Source organism: Tasmannia lanceolata, unplaced genomic scaffold (genome assembly GCF_043159265.1).
Source record: "Tasmannia lanceolata isolate RefF3 unplaced genomic scaffold, GAP_Taslan_0.1 ptg000015l, whole genome shotgun sequence".
Classification (NCBI taxonomy): Eukaryota; Viridiplantae; Streptophyta; class Magnoliopsida; order Canellales; family Winteraceae; genus Tasmannia; species Tasmannia lanceolata.
The window spans coordinates 31,036,218-31,058,868 of NW_027518692.1; the positions used below are offsets into that span (position 1 = coordinate 31,036,218).

The window sequence follows — 22,651 nt, forward strand, 5'->3', positions numbered from 1 at the left end:
TGAAACATTTTTAAATTTCAGAATGCAGTGGGAGTGCCACGTGGTGACACCCCAGCTTACCACATTCAGCTTTATAGATATAGATAGACATATAGATAGATTTTTGTTGATTGGAGCCCACCAAGACGTGTGAGTTTCATTCTATCTTGACTGACAATAAAATAAAAACCTACACCAGTAAGAAGTCCTCCCATAACAAAACTTTTGGGCTATAGCCCATCTCCAAAGGCCCACCAAATGTTTGATTCAGATTTTCATCCACATGCTGATTTTTGGTTATCAGTCCAGATTAAACCAGCAATTGAAGTCACCAAGGAAACTACAAAAACGGGTATCCATTAATAACTTCACATTTTATTTAAAATTGTCATCTACTGTTAGCAACACCATAAATACTAAGTAACAAAAAACAAATAAATAACAGATGCATGGAGTTAATAAGGGCACATGAGAAAAAAGACCAAAGAAAACGTTAGAAAGTTGTGAGCATTGCCCTCTACCCAAACTCTATATATACCAAACTCCACACCCCCACAAACCCAAGCCTTCTCCTTAGCAAACCTTCCAAAAGAAGAAGGATAAGAAGAGAGACCAACATGAGTAAAGCAATAGAGATCTCAGTGTTGTTGATCTTGGTCTGCATGGGCACATGGGTGGCACCAGGATGGGCAAACCTTGAAGCCAAACAGCAAGATCTGACATTGCCATTGATTAATCCAACCCCCATTTATAGACCCTCAGATCCAAGCTTGTTGGTCTTCTCTCTATAGCATAGAAGGTTGTGTGCAGGAGATTTTTGAAGCTTTCATTAAACAACAGGTCGGGATAGGCCCCGCGTGTTGCAAGGCCATCAATGACACTGCGGTGAATTGCTGGCCTAAGATGTTTCTGCCCTTCAACCCTCTCTTCCCTCAATTTATCAAGGGTTTATGTCCTTCAGGGGTGGAACCCACCCCTGCTTGAGGGAGTTGCACAATGCCTAGTGCTAAGCAGATTAGATTACTATTAGCAGATTAGACTGGTAGGGGATGCTTCTTACTAAGTAGTTAATCTCACTCTTTCCTTTTGGAATAAATTCTCACTTCTTTATGTTTCAATGGTACATGCTTAATACGAGTTCCTTTTTAGTTTCTTTTCTCCGCACAGGGCGGGGCGTATATTGCATTCCCCGTCACTGTCACTGTCCCCGCCCCCGCCCCCACACACTACGGGGAAAAATTCCCTGCCCTATTATTTTAACAGTTTCTACTTTTTTAATGTAATCAAACAATTATTAAAATAGAATCCAAAGTTCCAAACTAAAATATAACACTTTATGAGAAGACAACCCCTTATATATTTTAAGATATTCATTTCAAACATGATAAGAATCCCACCTCTTAAAACTTAACATTGGGTATTGAATCGGGGAAGGGAGGGACGGGACAGGGCCAGAGCCAGACCCATCCTCGCTTCGGGGAATTTTTTTAATTCGTCTCTGCCCATGCCCCCTTGCTGAAATCAGAGAATTCCCATATCCCCGTTTTCGCAGGTTTAATTGCCAGCCCTATTTCTCCATTTGTAAACCACAGTATGAAGAACTACATGGAAAATGAACGACACCCATCTCCGAGATGTGTGAATTGAGAAGACTCTATAAGCCATTTCTTATGTTTTAGGATCATCAAAAATGGTTTAACAAGTTTTGCTCACCATGATGACTGCTACTGTGCAGGAACAGTAGAAGCGATCGTGAAACCAACTAATCACAGCCTGTATATACGTTTTGCATTAATTGTGAATTCATGTAAAACTCTAAGTTTTTTTCCAACTTAATTGCCCATAATCTTTATTAGTTGTTCCTTAAAACAAAGAACATAGCATGTGATATCAGAGCATGGTTGCCGGCGATTTGACAACGAGAAAAACCAATAAAAGTGGTGAAGACATACTTTCCAACAGTTCTAGGGTCTATTTGGATGCGCGGTATAGACTTAGAGAGTAGTGGAATAAGATGTCGACAGGGAGGAAACAAGCATTGGATTTGCCTAGAATTACTGTGTTTAGTTGTGCAGCATAGACTCAGAGAGTAGGGTAATAAGTAGGGGATGTCATTACCACTATGTAGAGAGAGAGAGAGAGAGCAGTTACCAAGATTTTTCAAGCAAAATTCCACCTTTTGGGGGGGGGGGGGGGGGGGGCGAGGGGGATTTGGTTTGAAAGCTATAGAGTGGACAAGAATTCTAATTTAGCACACATGTAAAAATTACCTAGGAGACATCCCAAGGAGTCTCGATGTATTTAGCGACCGGCCTAAGGAATTGCCTTCCTCAACAGAATCCAAATATTGGCGCTTGTAAATCTTGTGTTGGGAATTCTGAAATGGTGTAAATAGCTTCTAATTCAAGATCAGGGTTGTTTTAGAATAGATCGTTTTGAATGCTTCTCTAACGAGAAAAAATCAACTGGAGAAAATTACTACGAATAATATGGTTCTGTTTTTTCATCTGTCTCGTCTATTCTTTCCTTCTTTTTCTTCTCCTTTTCAGGTCTGGACTCAGTGGCTTCAGACATTTTCTGTTGCAGGTTTCTGAGGGAGAGGCAACTGCTACCATAACATCTCCAAAACCGTTGGAAAAAATTAGCTGTAAACACCATCATATGGAAATACACTCGACATAGATTCATAGTAATTTCTCTACACCCAATCCAAAAATCATGTTATATGCTAAAATACCGATAATTAAGCATGACATACCCTGAATTAAATGGCAAACCATTAAAACACGTTTTTTTTTTTTGGAACAGTTTAAAATGGCGTTCTGCTAACTACGATCGTAACCGTTGGAAAAAATAGGTGAAAATATCATCATACGCAAAAACACTTTACATAGATTCATAGTAATTTCACTACAACCAATCCAAAAATCAAGTTACAAGCTAAAATACAGATATATAAGCATGAGAAACCCCGAATGAGTAAACAGAGAAGTACATAGAAGCAGAGATACACGAGCTGAATAACAGTACTAATAACTCAGATTTTGGAAAATTAAAGAATAATGGCTAGAATAGTTAGAAAAAACCGCCTAATATGGGGACTTGAGGAGTACCCACAATTTTATTACTGGGTTCAATTTTTTTGGCAAGCATTGTAGCCTAAGGGGGGGAAATGCAAAGGAACAAACTCATTGAGCCAATGGTTGAGACTGAGAATGGATCAGTGAGTGGCATCTCGGCTGTAGTACTGGTCCAATGTCTTTGCGGGGATGCGATGGAGAAGCTCACGGGGGAAGATGCGCAATAACGTCCATGCGAGATCGAGCGACTGGAAGATGTTGCGGGTGTCGTACGCTCCTTGACTAACAAATTTCCTTTCAAATTTGTCCAAGAATTCGAGGTAAAGCTGTGATTAAACAAGAATCAGCAGCATGATAAGTGGCTAGAGCCCTGAAATTTACGTGTGTGAGTGAGAGAAAGGGGGGGGGGACTACTGGTTGTGCAAAAGTTTTGGTTCAGCTTTTTCTAAAAAAATGATAAGGAATCAACCCAAACCCGGTCTGATTTTCAGGTAAAATCTTTACCCAAATTCCAACCGAACCCGGCCCGATCTTAAGGTTAAATTTCAACCCAAATTCCCAAAAATCGACCAGAGTTGCACCCATAGAAATTTGTGTGTGTGTGTGTGCGAGCGCGTGAGAGAGAGAGAGAGAGAGAGAGAGAGAGAGACCAAATCTTCAGAAGAGAGTGCTTCTTCTCCCACCACAGCTTTCATTGCCTGAACATCCTTCCCGATTGCATAATTTGCATAAAGCTGAACAATGGAAAATTGACAGGGATTAGATAATCATCCCTCCAAAAAGAATCATAAATACAGTGTTAAACTTCTTTTTTTTAATAGCACTTGTGATTTGTTTACTATTTCTATCATGCACGGACAAGCACTATAAATAGGGTGTTTACCTGATTGGACACATCAGCATGATCACTGCGAGTCATCCCCTCACCAATAGCACTCTGCAAGCAATATACCAATTCAAATGGAAATGCTTAAATCTTATTGTTTTTCTACTAATACACAGATTTACATGTTTCTTGGAGGTTTAAAACTAAAGCAGAACGTATATTCTTCAAAACCAAGATGCATTAACAATTACCTTCATTAATCGTGACAGAGATGGTAAGACATTAATTGGTGGGTATATCTGTAAAAGACAAAAATCGAAGACTATTTAGTTCCATAAATAGTCGGGTCGTGCATAGCATTTCCCAAACTCAACATGTGCCTTTCTGATAATCAGATCAGATTTTAAAATCAGAAGGCCGAACAGAAAATTGTAAAACAATTCAACTTTTTTACTAAAATGATAAAAAAAATATGAAAATGTAGGATAAGGTTAAATCAGCATATTCAAACATCCCACATCTAATTTTAGTCAACTTGAAACATTCAACAGCAAGTCCCTGTGTTAATGAACAATCAGTTCTTTTGAGTATACTGATAAATAGAAACTCGAAAGAACCAGCCGTGCCATTTCATCTCCTCCTAACCCAAAAGAAATAAAAATAGAAAATATTTAACAACCATGAACCCCCATCGCATTCTATTTTCAACATACCATATGATTCACATGATTTTTTCCAAATATGTTGCAAGTCTATTCAAGATTTGCTTTTTATGGGAATTGAATGGAATTGTGGGAGTAAATACAGCAATGATAGTATGAAAAATTGAAGAGCTCCAAGCTGCATAACCCTACCTGTCGATTGTGGAGCTGCCTATCAATGTATATTTGCCCCTCGGTAATGTAACCAGTAAGATCTGGAGTGGGATGTGTGATATCTAATCCATGGGAGAAAAATAGTCACAGGTTTCACACAACAAAACAGAAAGATGCCAAACAATGTAGTTGGTGGTTTAAAATGCTAAAATTACCATCATTGGGCATGGTTAAAATTGGAATCTGTGTGATGGAGCCCTTCCGTCCTTCGATACGTCCAGCACGTTCATAAATTGTTGCCAGATCAGTGTACATATACCCAGGATAACCACGCCTACCAGGCACCTCCTCTCGAGCAGCAGATACCTGTGGCCAAAAATGGAAAAGTTTTCTTCAAACGAGTTGCAATGGTGGAATTGTTCGTGATCAATAGAATTAGGAGATATGGACCAAAAGAAAATCACGGTACATCTTTATCCAGTCAGAAAATCTGGTCAGATAAGAAAACTATAAAATACAAGACAAATTACTTTTGTTGTTAAGTACATTAAAGGTTAATAAATTCTGTCACTTAAATGTCACCAAACCAAGAAGCTCCAATGACGTGATACATTCATTCATAGGCATCCCAAGTAAATTTAGACACGATGCATATATCTTGTAATATATATCATAAATTATACGTAAAATACACATCGTGATTACTAATGCAAACCAAGGGTAGATCTGAACTAACCCAAGATGATGAAAATCAAGGGTTCGCAAATTACTTTTCTGGGAATAGGAATGGCATGTCAGGCTTAGTGCTCTGGTCGTCTCGTAGACCTAAATGCCTTTACTTAGAGTAGTTCATGTCGCCTTGTTGTATACCACCTGTCTTGACTTTTTCCAAATGACCAAGATACCCCTGTTTCAAAACTTTCAAATGAATGTCATCGACTACAAGTCAATCTCTAATATTAGGACATGGTAGATTTTAGATCGATTTCCTGGAAGAGTTCGTTCAAGAAATTTCTGCCACCTCTCCTCCCAAATACAACTTGCCTTCTGCTTGTGGGGCTGTCAATGGAGCTAATTCAGACCGGATCCACATATGTCTGTGTCACGATCCATTTGAATCCTAACTCGGTTGGGTTACACTCAGTTGGATCCTACTTTCTTTATCTATGTCAAGGCCTTACTAAGAATTAGAACGTCCGTCAGATTTTCCTAGTTCCTGCTAATGTTTTACATGGTTAAAATTATATACAAGAGTCAGAATTTTCTATGGCGATTAGGCAAACACAACAGATGAGGAATGTGTCCATCAGCGACCGGAGAATGGGTTTTCAGATTTTAGGGTTCAGAGAGAGAGAGAGAGAGAGAGAGAGAGAGAGAGAGGGGGGGGGGTACTTTCTTTTGATTCATTTCATTCAAATGAGATTTTTTAGTTTTGTTAGTAAAACTTTTGTTCTGTCGCCTAATGATCAGATAAAGTTTTCGAGATCAGCAGCTCAGGTGCCTAATAGAATCCAAGAGGTGGTGGGGAGCCATCTCTCACCACAAGCAAGGGTGACTGTTAGCAGTAATTCCAAGTTTAGATGCTAGACTCTGGGAACTAATGGATAGAACAAGGAATTAACTACTTCTTTTTCTCTTCTGATGAATCCAGATTCATTAAAAAAATTAAATGAAGAATTTGAAGCAGAAGACCAAGGTCATCAGTCCACAAGCCAACTCAGGATGGTCAGAATAGGTCAGATAACCAGAGTCTCAACCCGATCAGGTAAGTCCTTTGGCTATATCTCTTCTTGAAGATCGGTCTACGCGGAATGTCTGAGGAGTCCCCAGCATGTTATGGGTTTCCTCTTCTTTTGTTTCTAGGCTGGTCTGGTCTTCTAGCAGTCTGGAGGATTGGGAGGGTAGTGGTTCACCTCAAGCTTTTGAGTTTTCTTTAGGGTTTTTCCCCTGTTGTATTCTCAACGCTAGAAAGTTAGACCTCTTGTTTATTTTGCTTTATCTATAAATATGGAGGTCCTCCTGGGGCAGCATGCTTTTCTAGGTTAAAACAGTGATGAGCAATTAAATCCAAGACAAGTGATTTGTGCTAGTTTGAACTTGAACCATCGAGTCACTCTAAGAGCCTCAATCCAAATAAAACAAATCCACAACATTCAAAATAAACGGATGACTAAATAAATAAAAGAATCCCAGCACATCTAACACTTGTATTCGTTAAATAAAATTGCATTCAAAATAAACGTATAAATAAATAAAAGAATCCCAGCACATCTAACACTTATATTCGTTAAATAAAATTGCATGAAAAAGCTAGTGCACCGAAACAATAGTGGATTTATTACCTCACGTAACGCATCTGCATATGAGCTCATATCTGTTAGGATGACTAAGACATGCTTCCCACATTCATAAGCTAGATATTCTGCAGTTGTAAGTGCAATCCGAGGAGTGATAATCCGTTCAATAGTGGGGTCATTGGCCTGTACAAAGAGCATAACAGTCAAAAATAGTATAAGAGATGGCCATTAAAAAATAGTATTAGAGATCAACTGCTCACCAGAATCAGACATTGCTAGTGCCCAATTTGTTAAAGATTATGCCAACCGATTGTGAGTCCAAAACCAATTATTGGACTCAAATTTATGTTTAATTTTGAGTCCAATAATTGGTTTTGGACTCATAATTGGTCGGCATAATCTGAAACGAAAATGGCCTAGATAACCCATATGGCTGCCATTTGTACAGCAAGATGAAGATAATATGAACAGAAACAACTGTATCATAGATGCTAAATTATTGTAATAACTCTAATCAAGATACCAGATTTAGAAAAAGGGTCACTCTCTCCATTGAACCATTTTCTTCAAAATCTCGCTTGAAAAACTGTGCAGTCTCCATGTTTACTCCCATTGCTGCAAATACAATGGCAAAATTGTCCTCTTCTACACCCTGTCAATTCATGAAGATGGATAAAAAATAAGTCACATGAAGTATCAAAGAATGAGAAGGAAACTGCAATGATACTAATAATTTGAAGTAGGAAAAAGAATCCCCATGTTACTACACCAAAGTCTAAAAGAGAAGTTGCATGTGTATATAACTAATTAGGTACTAACAATTTATATGATGTTAACTTTCGTTGGTCATGGTATTCAACTTTTGCCAATGAGACATAAAAACCCTATCATGTCATTTAAACAATTGGCAGTGACTGCAGGATGATGTCCAAAATTCAGATTACAAGGACATTTCGAGAAATCTTTAGATGAATTCTCACTAAGAATCATGAAATCCAAATATTCAAACAAAAAAAAATCATGAAATCCACATAAGAAAATGTTGCCTCATATTAGCTTTATTTTATATCTATTATTCAAATGAGCTGAAAAAAAAGGTATCATAATGAACTAAAATTATAATAATTGTTGGAATTGTAACTTGAAATAGGTTAAAGGACAATCTGGGAATTCCACGTGAAAAAATATATAAAGGTCAAGGTATGTTGATTTTAAAGTTTTCCTCAAGGCATATGGAAGACGGTTTCTTGAAAAGTGTACATGGTCTTTGGATTTACCAAGTTTAGGAACCAAGTTAGCTATAAAAATAGAATTTAGAATATTCTAAGAAAGACTTTATGGAGTACGTACAGGTAGGTTTGATTTTTCTAGGATTATAAGAATCTAAGCATCTCGGTATATGAAAATTAAATGTATGAAGTATCTCCTATATGTTTTTAGTTTCCACAGCATTAGAAAAACAAAACCGTATGTGTCATTATAAATAGATCTGCGTATGCATAATAAAGAGGAGTCAAGTGGCGTGGTGGCATGAGAATGGGTGATCAAGCATTTCATAATCTTTGAAGAACAATTAGGACTATTTTACTTCAATATTGTGTGTGGCGTCTGTGAAGCTATCTAGATGTACAATGTACAAAATCTCTCTCTCTCTCTCTCTCTCTCTCTCTCTCTCTCTCTCTCTCTCTCTCTCTCTCATTTGATATTAATCTATGTTGAGTTGTTAATACAATAAAATTCCATGGAAATACCAAGTGCTTTCTGCTGTGCACATAACGTGGGAAATCTTAAATTTGTATTGGGAGATGATTTTTTCAACACCCCCCCCCCCCCCCCCCCCCCCCCCGCTGGTAGGATTATGCGCCCCCTTTTTAAAGTGAATTGTGGCAGACTTTAATGCTTTTTTATGTCAAATCATATTAAAAGGGGGGCACATAATCCTACAGGGGGGGCGTGAAAAAATCATCTCCCTTTGTATTTTCCAACAACAACTGATGTCGTCTAGGTTGGTGCAACAACAACTGATATTGTCTAGGTCGGTGGGCAATGGTCATAGCCAAAATCTGTCGAAAGTATAAAAAAAGAAGTGAAAAGGGGAAATGACGGATTGATGATACCTCCATGAGATTTACAGACTGTTCCAATCGTTTCACAAGACCAGCCTGACGACAAATCTGAGCAGCTATTTCGTTATGAGGAAGCCCAGCAGCAGAGAAGAGCGGAATCTTTTGTCCACGAGCAATGGAATTCATGACATCGATGGTAGATATCCCTGTCTGAATCATCTCTTCAGGATATGTTCTCTCGCTAGGGTTGATAGAACTTCCTGCAACAGATTCACAAGAGCTTTAACATGTAGAGACAGAAGATTCATTTCTGGGTATTCATTTCTGGGTCTAAAACCAAGGTTTGAAATTTCGGTTTCAGCCTTAGCCAAAAAAGAAATTTCCATGAAACACAGAAATTTCAGTGGCAATTTCGGTTTCGGTGAAAATCTTATAATTTCAGCCGAAATTTTTACAATTCGGTTTCGGTTTTAAATTTCGGTACCGGATTTTGGCCGAAATTTAAAACCATGTCTAAAACAGTAGTGATTGATGATTTATTATATCAGCTCCCCTGAAATCACTCACCGGAAATATCCAAATAAGCTTCAGGCAATATAGGAGGGCCATTGTCTATAGGTTTCCCTGACCCATTGAAAATGCGTCCTAGCATATCCATTGAAACAGGAGTTTTCAGAACCTGCAAATGAAAAATCTAACAAGTCAGCGGAATGCATAGTGAGGGAAAAGCTTTGGAAAGGCCGGGAGGGTAGATAACTAAGGTTAACCTTAAAAATAATCAGAAAACAATCGATTAAAATTAACAAAAATGGTCAATTGTGAATGAGAAAACACCTATAGTTGTGATAAACAGACAAAAAGAAATAGTCATAGAAAAGGTTTAGCTTTCACCCCCGTCGTGTGCTAGATAACATATTACAGAAAAATCTACTGAACCTTTTAAGAAAGAATATCTCAACACCAGACTCATTAATCGGTGAGAGGTCCCTCGACCCCATTAACTGCCATATTACACTATGCGTTAGAAAATGATGAATTTAATGAAACAAAATAACGAAAGCTATAGAAATGTAAATGGAATGAAACTCCAGGGAAACTAGTGGAACTTTCCCTAAACACAAAATGTAGGGAATAGTTTCCACTTTCCAGTAACTATGACCTGGATGGTAGTGGGCTAGTGGCTTATCAACTATGGAACAGTTTGCATGCATGGAAAAGTGGGTGAAAAGTGTGTTGTTGTCCCACCATTTCCGCCAACTACTACGAAGCTAACTATGGATCCATGAAGGGATCACTTGTTTCACAGAGGGTGACCTCAGCCACACAGCCATGCACAGCACATTCCTGGGCCTTTCTTGCAATCAAACCCTTACATATAGATTTTGACATGGTCAATCCAAATTTGATATCTGATTGAATAGAAAATCAAAGAGAACAATAGATCTAGGATCTTTGCTTTGATACCAAGTAAAGGAAGAGAGGGGAAAACAAGAGGGAACATAGGTTCCATGTGAGCTGATCATTCAGCTCACACCTTTTATTTATTTTTATTTATTTTGAAAGGTAACTATTTTATTTCATAAAGATCAAGTACATATCGGCACAAGGGACAAAATACCCCCCCCCCCCCGCCGCGCCGGGCACCCCCTATCCACACACCCACATACAAAACAAATGAATGAGGACTTGGAAAACACACCAAACCACCTATTTTCTTCACTTTATAGAGTGCTTTGGGGTTTAAGGAGTTTTTTCCATGAACTTATACTTTTTATTTCTCCCCAACAACAGAATCAAAACCCATCGCTTCTAATGGTTTTCTTTCATCAGAACGAAGCTAAAGATGATGGATTAGTCTGTGACTGCGAACTCTTTCACTCTCTATCAGCCTCCTTTCTCTAAAAAAATATCGGGGGCTCTGCCCCAGAAATCCCCAAGGAAGGGGCGGCGCACTGTCCCCCTGCAACCTCCCATCCAGCTCAGCGCAAGCTAGATCCGTGTATCTGGTACAAAGTGTACAATCCAAACCCGATGATCAATCACCAACATAATGCAAACGCATTGCACAACAACATGCTACATTTAGGTTCTATTTGCATTCTTTTGAGTTTCAAAGATAAGACGTGACCTTTTATCCAAAAAAAAAGATAAGACGTGACCTATGAGAAATTTGAACAATTCAATCTTCATTTTTATTTGGAATATTTATAGTTAGCACTTAGCATTTTGTATGATTAAATTTTTCTCTGTGTCACTATTGATGTGATGCAATAAATTTGAAGTTTAAGTAATAAAATGTGTCTGTTGTTAAATTTGGTTGATATAATGGAAATTTTTATTACATTTTACATTTTTTTCAATTTTTAACTATTTAAAAAATCTCCTATCGTAACATTTTTCCACAGCAGATGAAACACCAATACATCCAGTCCCACTGACCAAAGCGAAACACTAAACAAAACAATATTCATTCATGACACACGAGAAAGTGATACAGTACAACATCAACAACTGAACCTCTTTAAAGTACCACAAACTCAGACATAAAGAATGCCCACAATATGGATAAGATACTCAAACAAGAAGGGTGAAGAACAAGAAATCCTTACCTAAATAATATCCAGTTCAGTTGGTAAATATCCACATTCCACAATCTCATACAATCACACATACCCTATTGGACAGAATCATACAAACCCATGACTAATATACACTTGCAAGTGCACATATAGAGTTCCATTCCCCCTCTACAGGTTCTGCATGTGATAACTAGCAAATAGTTTGTGTCTCTTAAATAAGAAAAAAGTGAAGAAGAATGCTCATCTCTATGATAAGATCAAGGTTCTGAAAATCAGAATCGAATCGCAAATCGTAATAGGGTTCAAATAGTATCGAATCGTAAATCGGATGGTAAATAATAAGATTTCTTCAGATTTATCAAAATAAGAAAAATATTTAAAAAGATATAAAAATGAATAGTTTAAATCACACGATTTTAATAACTATGATGATACCCATATGTATGGCATGGGTGCATCAATGATACGGGGTAAACATTGGACAGGTATGGCACTCATTTGAAATATATGGGGATCAGTCTCTACAGTACATGTGGGAAGACTAGCCTCCCATGCTCAGCATCTGAATGTGGTAAATCTAGCCAAAACCTTCTCAAAACATCCTTAGTCATTACTTTAACAGATAATTTCTGAAAAGAACCGCAGCAATTCATTGGGCTTGCAACACAAGTTATTGCAGTGGACATAGACCCCCCTGCCTCTACACGGCGTAAACCAATAATGATGCTGTGAGACCTTATGATATAATGTTACATAGAACACCACTAATGCAATGTACCAAAGACAAATCAAAAATAAGGGTAAAGCCGAAGAGGAATCATGCACATAGAACACATTTCGCATGTAGATAGAAGCTGCTAGTGTGAAAGAAGGCCAGCTGAAGTGATAAATATGGGGAATTCTTTGGAAACTTCCAACACTGAGAGTTCGAAGCAGATATAATGTTACAGAACAACATCACTGATGAAATATACCAAAGGCATACCTAAGTTGGACGATAGGATGTTCGTCAGAATGAAGGGGAAAGCCGAATGAAGAATGATATGAGATTGCTCACTCAACTCAACTCAACAAAGCCTTTTTCCCAAACTAGTTGGGGTCGGCTAAATGAGATTGCTCACTAATGCATACAAAATATTTTGCATATAGATAGAATCTACTAAAGTGACACAAGGCTAGCTGAAGTGCTAAATATGGGGTTTTCATACGCAGCTTCCAACTTTGTGAGTTCAGCAATTAGTTTGTAACTAATTGCACGATAGGATGTTCGTGAGTTCGAAGCAGATATCATGTTACAGAACAACATCAATGATGAAATATACCAAAGGGATACCTAAGTTGCACGATAGGATGTTTGTCAGAATGAAGGGGAAAGCCGAATGAAGAATGATATGAGATTGCTCACTCATGCATACAAAAGATTTTGCAAATAGATAGAATCTACTTAAGTGACATAAGGCTACTTGAAGTGCTAATATATGAGGTTTTGATAGGCAGCTTCCAACTTTGTGAGTTCAGCAATTAGTTTGTAACTATGTATCTTTTATTTTAACTTAGGGTGCCAGTTAATGGATTCAAAAACTAATAATATAAACTGAGATACTAGCACAAAAGCAATTGCAAAGTATGAAATTTCTACCCTGCATGGTAGGAAGGGTTCACTTAATAGCCCATGTATGTCTATTCTTTCACAAAGCATCTTTAAAAAAATCCTGGGAATATTCTTCTCTTTCTTGGAAAGACAAAATAATGTGATTCTCCACATACTAGACGTGATTCTCTAAATGAAGTGTTTGTGTTGGACTGGAACATGTATATGGTTAGCAACTTAGCATCTCTTTAACAGATCCCATCTGGAACAAGAGATTCAGGTGTTTCCTACCACAAAAAAGGTATTCTTTACACCATGCAGTCCACTTAGTATAGCCAATAGTGTACTAGTAGCGACAAAAGCCAAAACACAAATCACCGGTACACATTTGAATGAAAGCACTAGGTAGGCAATTTAAGCAAAGCATACTATTATAGTTTTGGCAGTTCTTCCCTTATCAAACCGATTTTCCTCCGCTTTATATTTTTTACTCTCTTCAGAATTTATGGACGCATTTTCTCATATTAATGCAAATGAAAAAATATCTGTAATGACAACAAGTCCTGAGCTCATCTAAACATACCTAAGAAGCATATTGTAGCAAAATCACATAAAATCTCATCAGGGAGAAGAAGAAATATATTTGTTAAAAGAGAACAAGTCAGAAACTCAGATAAGTGGCTTCTGTTACCTCTCCTGTGAATTGCACAGTTGTATATTTGTTATCAATTCCCGAAGTCCCTTCAAAAACCTGATATCAACAAAATATACTCAACTCAACTCAGCTAAGCCTCTGTCCCAAACTAGTAGGGATATCAACAAAATATGCAGGTGAAAAAAATTATATTCACCAACGAAGATTTGTTTACTCTTTTGAACAAGTAACTGCAGTGATTTACCAAAGAAAGGAACTAAAAACAGAAACAAAAAAAGTTCATTTCCAATTAAATTTATAAGTTAGAAGATAAGGCAGATTCTTAAAACCTTTGATTTTGAAAAGTCATTTAAAAGATAAGATTATTGCAATAGAGGATATTGGAAGCTAAAAGAGAACTAGTGGAGACAGTCAATCTGCAAATATTTCGATGCAGCATAGTTGCAAAGAATGTAAGAATCAGGGGTACTTTTGGCCTTCTCAAGGTGTTAAACCATGAGAGGCAACATTCGTGATTGTTGGAACTTGGAAGTATACAATAATAGCTAAAGCTTAAAGATTTGAGAAATGAACTTTTCAATTTGCCTTAACACTTCCAGTTAACATGCTCGAGAAATATATCATTTTGGGGTAAGGTATCAAAATTGTCCTTGGAGTACATTGGCAAGACTAAGCTGTGAAAGCACCCACACAAGAAACCAGAAAAGGTACAATATGTTGAAAGCCCATAAATCTAAGCTAATAATGTAACCATATATATATATATGGAAAGAAAGTTGATACTCAGCAAAGAAAAAATGAAAACCTGCACGACGGCTCTCTCCCCATCAACTTCCAGGACTTGACCACGCCGAGTTGTACCATCTCCCAACCGTATATTGACAATCTCCTGATATCTGGGACCCTGAACAGTTAATCTGAAATGATTAGTAATTGCACAGTAAACAACATTCTAAGTAAAATACTGTGTGATGAGGAAAACAGCACAACATGGAATACTATTTGAAGGAATATCAAGTTTACCTTTACTTTTTCCAAAATAACAAGTGGTCCTGCAACTCCAGACACAGTCCTATACTCTGTAATGCGCACCAAAACGAGAATACTGATCAATATTCTTAAAAATGTCAAAGTTAATAACAGAATTATGTGTCTAATGCCCATGCATGCAGTAGGGCTAATTCAATCGGAAACGTGCCCTTGAAACCATGTTTTACAAGTAAAGGTCAAAAGCATAATTCTTCTTTTCACATTTACAGGTAAGATGAAGTTAAAACATGTGTCAGGCTAATCCGCACGAGACTTACTTTCAAGAAAAAAAATTCAACAGGTGAATAACAGAAGAGTACTAAAGATTCTAATGAGGCGGAGATTTGGGCTCTTATGTGGAGAATCAACTATTGGGCTGCATTTCAATGGGAGTTGTTGATAGTTGAGGTTGACTCTAGCAGTGTCATTTAGTGGGTGCAGGATAAAGAAGGCTTCCCGTGGCAATTTGTGGACCACCTCGAGGAGATCTTGGATTGCTTGGAGGGGCATTGAATTTCGTTTAGGGATGGTGTTTCTGCCTTTATCTTCTCTGCCTCATTTCTGATTATGACGGATTCATAGTGAATGCTTCTATGCTTTTTCTTTGTTTGCTTTACTCTTGCCCATCTCGGCCTGAGCATTTTATATCTGCCCTTTCAGTTAATAAATTCTCTCATAAAAACTCCCTTCCAAGCCAATCAAAACTCCTTTAGCTCGCCCTAGTTAATGAAAAATTGACCCTATCCATCATTCAGCGTTTTAAATTTCGGCCGAAACATGTTATTTCGGCTGAAATAGATTCTGTTTCGGCCCAAGGCCGAAACAGAATCTACATAAATTCGGTTTTTTACAAGATTTCGGTTAAAAATGTCCACCGAAATTGACAAAATTTCCACCAAAATTTTATACATTACAGTGGAAATTTTAAAAAACCAAAATTGTTTTCATTTTTCTACATGATTTTGGCCAAAATTTCCACCGTTCAGTTTCAGTGGTGGCCGAAACCGAAATTTAAAACCTTGCCATCATTGACTCACACAAGTCAACTCCCATTACCTTGCTGAGTTCTTGTTTGAGTCAGGCATTTGTAACATTGCTTTATCATTCAAAAGAAAAGGTAAAGAACACAATAGTCATAATACTTTGAAAATGAGTGGACCTACTAATTTTAATGGTAGTTAAACAGTTTTAATTCTCTTTTCTATTAGTGGCAGTTAGGATATTTTTTATTTCCCATTAAAATAATATTTCCTACCTTTAAGCCAATATTAAATACCCGAACTTGGTCAGGAACCTCGATAAGGTAAAACCAGGTCGAGAAGGGAGAGTTAGTGAACCAACAAGGTTTTGATAGACAAGGGAAGTGACACAAGTTTTTAACTGGATATTGCCAGAAGTGGATCAACTCAGGTGAGTCAATGAAATGACCCAGTGAGTTTCCAAACATTGATTTAAGCTGTAAGAAAACACGCACTAATCTAGCAGTTTGCTTTCAATTATTTCTTAAACTAATTAAACATCTTAAACTGCAAAAAAAACTTGAAATTTACGGGGAATAAACAGTACAGAAATATATGAACATCAAAAGGAAACTCAATGGCATTAGCATATCTAACCAACTGAAAACATGTAATAGAAGCCACTTTTCTGAGTATACTGAACCAAACCATAGTGTTGCATAGATTTAATTTTGCAGAGTGATAACATAAATGGAAATACTAAAAGAATATTGAGAAGGAACAATAGGTGAAGATCATAGCATCATAAGCGATAACGTAAATGGAAATATTAAAAGAATATTGAGAAGGAACCATGGGTGAAGATCATGGCCCATCTTAACACAATTCGTTTTGGGATTGTATGATAAGAATCAGTTCTTTGTCGTTTTGGGGCTGAAAAAAGATCGTCAGGGCCTTCTAGTAAGGGGACCCCATTTTATGATCCCCTATGAGAGAGTAGATTCTTTATAGATTGAGTTTTACATAGAGCCCACATACATACAATGATCTTCAAGCATGAATAGCTGGGACGAAAGAAAGGACGGTAGATACTAATGAGAAAGGGAGTCACGTCTGGACAAGGGATGGAATATGAGCGAAAGGTGCCCTGCCCTAACAGAGATGAAGGTTGGGTGGGTGAGGAATATCCCAAGTCAATGGTATCATAACTAAGTTATTAGATCGCTGTTTTTTTGTGTCAATTTAATTTTAATAGGGCCCATCCATGCTTTTAAGTTTCCATCAAAACCAACATGAAACTACTGAAATATTTCCGTTTCCATCCCCACCGAATGCAAGCTGAAAAAGAAATGCATACCGAAACCAAAACCTTAAGTGTACTAGTGGTATACTATATGTCTATATCAGTATGTTTTACATATTATATTTACATAAATTGCAATGTAATATGGAAATATTGAAATACATGTGAAATGTGATATGTACTGAATTATGAAACATGTGCAATAGTCCATGCCACTAGCTCTATGATTTTATAAAACAAATATAGATGGTTGTCTTGTTTATGTAATGGTTTGCAAGTGTGTATTTATGCATATTCTAGATTTTCCTAAATTTCCATCTTAAAATTATCAGTTGCATATATTTCCAAATGTTCTCATGATTTTACAGGATTATCACTGAAATATCAAACCGAAACAGAAACAGTTATGTTTCCATGGCGACCGAAACCGAAATTTAAAACCATGGGCCCATCTTAGATGACCTAATGGCACATATTATAATTATAGCTATAAATACAACCATTTGTGAGGTTGGAGATTCAACCCACACAAAAATTATACCCTACTCTCTCTCTCTCTCTCTCTCTCTCTCTCTCTCTCTCTCTCTCTCTCTCTCTCTCTCTCAAATGTAAAAGATGATGATAGTGAATATTTTGTTAGAATAGTCACTCACTAGAGACAAAGTGAGGCCCACATTGCACATTAATTCTCATGGGGTTAATCCATATTTTGGTATTTTCTAAATAATGGGTTAGTCTTTTAGAACATAATGTATCTTGATCCCATAACGAGTTATAGTCTAATTAAGGAAGTGACTAACAATAGGAAACTACTAACCTTGACCCTAATCTCCTATAAATTATCTCCTTAATGGGAGAATATAATTTTTTTTTTGAATGGTAATGGGAGAAGATAATTAAGAAGGTTATTTTGGAGGGTCCCCAATCTAGAAAGAGAAAGCTTGTAATTCCGTTGATCCGTGAATAAGGACATGCTTAGATTGGAAGATCCTTCCACCAAATGAAGATGATTGTCGAAAGGAAGACATGGAGGTATCAGAGCATGACGATCAAGAATTCTAGAAAGAAGTCCAATCTTTAATTTACTCTCTTTTATTTTTTTCTTCCTACTATCTTGCCTTCTTTGCTATCAGAGTCATGCACCAAAGATCTTACCTTCTTTACTAATGGAGTCATTGGGACCTTCACCAGAATTTATGAGCTATTTTAGAATATCTTCTTGTTCCAAAAGAAGACCAAGGGCTCTCTGTGGTATGTTAGAGGGGTTTAATGTTTACCAACTCCTCTTGTCTGATCTAGAAGTTCGGAAATAACAACGGAAGGAGAAGAAGAGGGCACAGTTTCGCTCTAGACTTGGCCCAAAGTCTGTGGACAAATATTGGCCCGTAAAGAACTTCCCTCCGTCCAAGCCATTTGGAAGAAAAAAAAACCTCGGTAAATAGCATGTACTCGCGACGTCAATGTGTTGGGCTTTAATCATCTTCATCTTCCCAACCGAGTATTGGTATGGAGTATGCCTTGACATATTCCAGTGGTCAAGGTGATGGAATCGGGGACACCTAGATGGTTCTAGCTGACGCCGTGGTCGTGAGTCAGGGGATATGGAGGAGGTCAAGGCTTTGGTACTCCAAAAGGTATTCATTGTGGACGATCTACTCATAACTTAGACAAGTGTTGCGATATTTTTAACAAACCAACATGGGAAAATCACGCTATATGTACAAACGATAGTGATGATAGTACTTACTCTGCTTCCATTGGGACTCCGCAGCTCAGTAATCAACCTCGCAATTTAGTTGCGCTCACACGAGAGCCATTTGATATTGTTAAGCCCACTCAACAATCACCCACTTGTCCATCCTCTACTAGTTTGGCACATACAGGCAATGCATCACTCTTTTCTTCTTATAAGCTCACTCCATGGGTTAGTGATTATGGTGCATCTAACCATTTGACACGTGAGTCATCCGTTTTTACAAATTTTGACAACTCGCTTTTTCATTTTTCTATTACATTGGCCAATGTATGCCTTTCCCCAGTGACATGAGAATATGCATCCAACCAAGACTATTTCTTTATCCTCGATCTTGCATTCTCCCAAATTTTCTTTCAATCAGTTATCTGTCAGTGAACTTACTAATTATCTTCGTCGCACCGTAACATTTTATCTTTCTTCTTGTGTGTTTTAGGATATAAAGCCCAGGAGGAATGGTGGAGGGGTTGAGTCTGGTGGACTTTACTGTTTGGATCATAGCCTCACCAATGTTGCTCTATAGACTACGCCTCACTTCAACTCTAGCATCATCATCATGGTCATTTGTCTCTTTAGAATTTACAATTAATAGTTCCCAGTCTAGAGTTTGTCACTAGTTAACACTGAAGTTTGTTAGTTGGGTAAACATCATAAGGTTTCCTTTTCCCTTGGCCATGAGGAAAGGCAGTAACTTTTTTCATTATTCATTATGATAATTGGGGTCTAGCACGAGTCTCTATTCTGTCTGGTCATAAATATTTTGTTCTCGTTGTAGATAATGATCCACAGTAATGATGAGGTGGATCTGCTTGCTTGATCGGAGGTCAACCATAGGGAGCTTGAGACCAGTGTTTAAAAACACAGATGTGGCGCCGAACGCGGCCAAAGAAAATACTAGTCGACTCGGCATGACGCGGCAGAATACTCGGTTGATGCAATCATGATTCATAAGAGTCAAAGGAGTTTTTATTGATTCTGTAGGGCAAAAGGCGGAACGCGGATGGGGCTCAACGCGGAACGCGGCCAAGGTAAAGGGAGTCGACGTGGACGAGGGGGTGTTTTAAAGCTATGTGTGAGACTTTGAAAATCTCCTCCCTTGGGTTGCTTTGCTTATTTTGTTGTTGTAGTTTTCCTTTTCCTTTCTTTTATTTTATGGCATGACCTTCTCGATCATGGTTTCTTGGGTTGTTTCTATAGATTATATTCACCATTCAAAAAAAGATTAGGGGTCACCCATAGAGAGAGTGAGCTTTTTGGAAGAAAAGATAAATCTCATTTGATGGAAAAATCTCTCAGTAGAGTTGCCCTTGCTAACATGTCAACTTATATAAGGATTATACTCACTACTAAGAGATTTAAAGCTCACTATGTTTCTCTTCTTCCATTTCTGAAATGAGATCTTCATCAGTAAATCCCATGAAAAAATATGCATGATATATGAAGAACTACCGCAAAATAAAGCTTTGCCTCTATTATGGGAGGGTGGAGGACTGAGAGAGAGTTAACATGATGTTAGGTGCATAGGTTCATAGCATTGAGAAAAATGAAGTAATCGGCCTGAAAACGGTTATAATTACAACAGAACTGATGCACGGCTGTTTGTTGCCAACGACCTCCAATATAGGCTGCAAAACACAGTCAACTATTTGCAGCAATAATTTTAACATTTTTTCAGTGCAACATTATCAAGTTTGGCATTTAGATTCATTGGAGTTAGTGGATTTAATAGGATATATCTTTCTTGGACAGTTTCTTTAGAAGGGAAAGCTGCATCAACCTATGAAGTGAAAAGTTACACCTTAATGCCCTAACCACAAGGGCTGGACGCCCATTATATCTATCTTTCAAGCTTTCGCCAAATACCGACATTTTTAATGGATAGATAAACTTCAAGCATATCAGCAGACTTGTGATATTGCATCAACTTCACTGAAAGTATGAAACTCATACAATTCAAGGGAAAAGTGCAGCAATTCAATAAAACGTACAGCAATTTAAATCATTAGTTTCCAAAAGACTGAAACAATAACAAAACCCATGAACTAAAATGCTTGTAAACAATTAAAACTTCCAAAACAAGATGGCTGGTACCATCTGAAATAATAGACATACCCATTCCAACCTCCAGAGATCCCTCCTCCATCTCAGAACCATTTTGTACCACACCCATCCTCAATCAAATATCCTAAAAAGATGTTACAATTAACATGTTAAACATAAGTAAAGAAGATAAGAATAAGAACAACAACAACAAAAAGCTAAAACTGTAATATGGAACAATCTAAAAATTAACTCTGTTGAGCCAAGAGTACTCTAATAAAAATGACAGCTAAAAGAAGTCCTTTAATTTCAACATTTGCAGAAAACCATCATATTTTATCTCATGAAACGATAGTAAATCAGTGAAAATCAAAAGTCTGAAGCTTTGCATAGATCCAAACCATCATGCATGAATAACAGTTGAAATGACAGTAAAAGAGTTTCAGATTTCTGGTATTTGATCAAAACAGCCATATTTTCCTATACAAACCTTCCAAAAACAGAAAAAACTCAAAAGAACAGACATCAAATCTTAGTCAAAATAACAATAAAAAGTTTCATGTTCGTCATTTGCTAAAGAATAACCTATTTTCTGGTACAAAACCTTCTGAAATCGTCAAAACTAAAACCAAAATCTTTTGCCCAGATAACAGACCAGCACAATAAAAATCACTGTAACTCAATTATACGTACGGGGGTTATAAAACTCTCTTTGCTCAAAACAAAGCTCATTTTCTATGTAAAGCCTTTGATAATCAGCAATAAATCCTCAATTTTTCACCAATCCAAAATGTTAGGCAAAACTACTCCGAAATCGATGTCATGAAAATAGATATCATTCTCAATCCCTTAGATTTTTCGAATCCGCCGTTTTAGGAAAATAAATTCTCTAGAAAATCCTCAAAATTAGGTTTTTCGACAGCACGACAAGGACATTGAAAATTAAATTAGTTCTCCAAAAGACTTGAAAGATAATTCGATCTACGAAAATAAATAAAAAATTAAAATAGAAGATATATGAATGGATTTGGCTTCAAAAAGTTAGGGCATGAAAAGCTTATTATTATCCATTTCAAAAAAAAAAAAAAAAAGTTAGGGCATGAAAAAGTGAAGAAATATATTTAAAAAATGCCATTTCAAACTCCACTACATCCGATTCTCATTCGATCCAATAACAGATGCAAATCATTCACCGAAAATCGAATTTTGAACAAGAAATTTAGCCCTAGGAACATTGATTTTAGATTCTCCAACATAGTTCATCAAAGCTAGTGATTTTTCCGAAGAGATTTACAAAGATCTGATAGATAAAAAAAACTTAACAGATCTTTCTTAAAGATTAAACAAAAGTTCCGATTTCTACTCGTAAAGAAAAATGAAGGATTAAAGAGAAAAAAATACCTTTGATCTCAGAAAGAAAAAGAGAGGGAGTTGTGTGGTTTCAAGGTTGGAGACAGAGATCTGCTTATCAAAGAAACAAAGTGATAAAAAAACACGAGCTTTAATTTATTACACTGATATCCGCACGATCTTATTTGGATAATGGGACGAGACGAGCTCCCTTTCATTCACATAGTCTGATTGGGTGTGAAGATTTTTGGGAAACGTAATAGCGATTGACAAATGGTTAAACAGTGTCAGACAAGGTTAGTTCGCCTCATTGTCAATAGATGGTCGTG

The 22,651-nt window shown here is 37.1% G+C and overlaps 1 protein-coding gene across 1 annotated transcript; it reads right to left on the reverse strand.

Annotated features, from left to right (window-relative positions):
- Window positions 1–2,851: 2,851 nt before the first annotated feature.
- LOC143846417 (V-type proton ATPase subunit B 2) lies at window positions 2,852–22,492 on the reverse strand. Its single transcript, XM_077354850.1, has 15 exons — window positions 22,374–22,492; window positions 21,045–21,117; window positions 14,912–14,967; window positions 14,694–14,792; window positions 13,925–13,984; window positions 9,631–9,742; window positions 9,115–9,323; window positions 7,521–7,649; window positions 7,043–7,180; window positions 4,916–5,066; window positions 4,740–4,822; window positions 4,137–4,184; window positions 3,943–3,996; window positions 3,710–3,793; window positions 2,852–3,385 (listed from the first exon to the last, which is right to left on the reverse strand). The coding sequence occupies exons 2-15, from the start codon at window positions 21,100–21,102 to the stop codon at window positions 3,200–3,202; spliced, it is 1,467 nt and encodes a 488-aa protein (XP_077210965.1). The 5' UTR covers window positions 21,103–21,117; window positions 22,374–22,492; the 3' UTR covers window positions 2,852–3,199.
- Window positions 22,493–22,651: the final 159 nt, after the last annotated feature.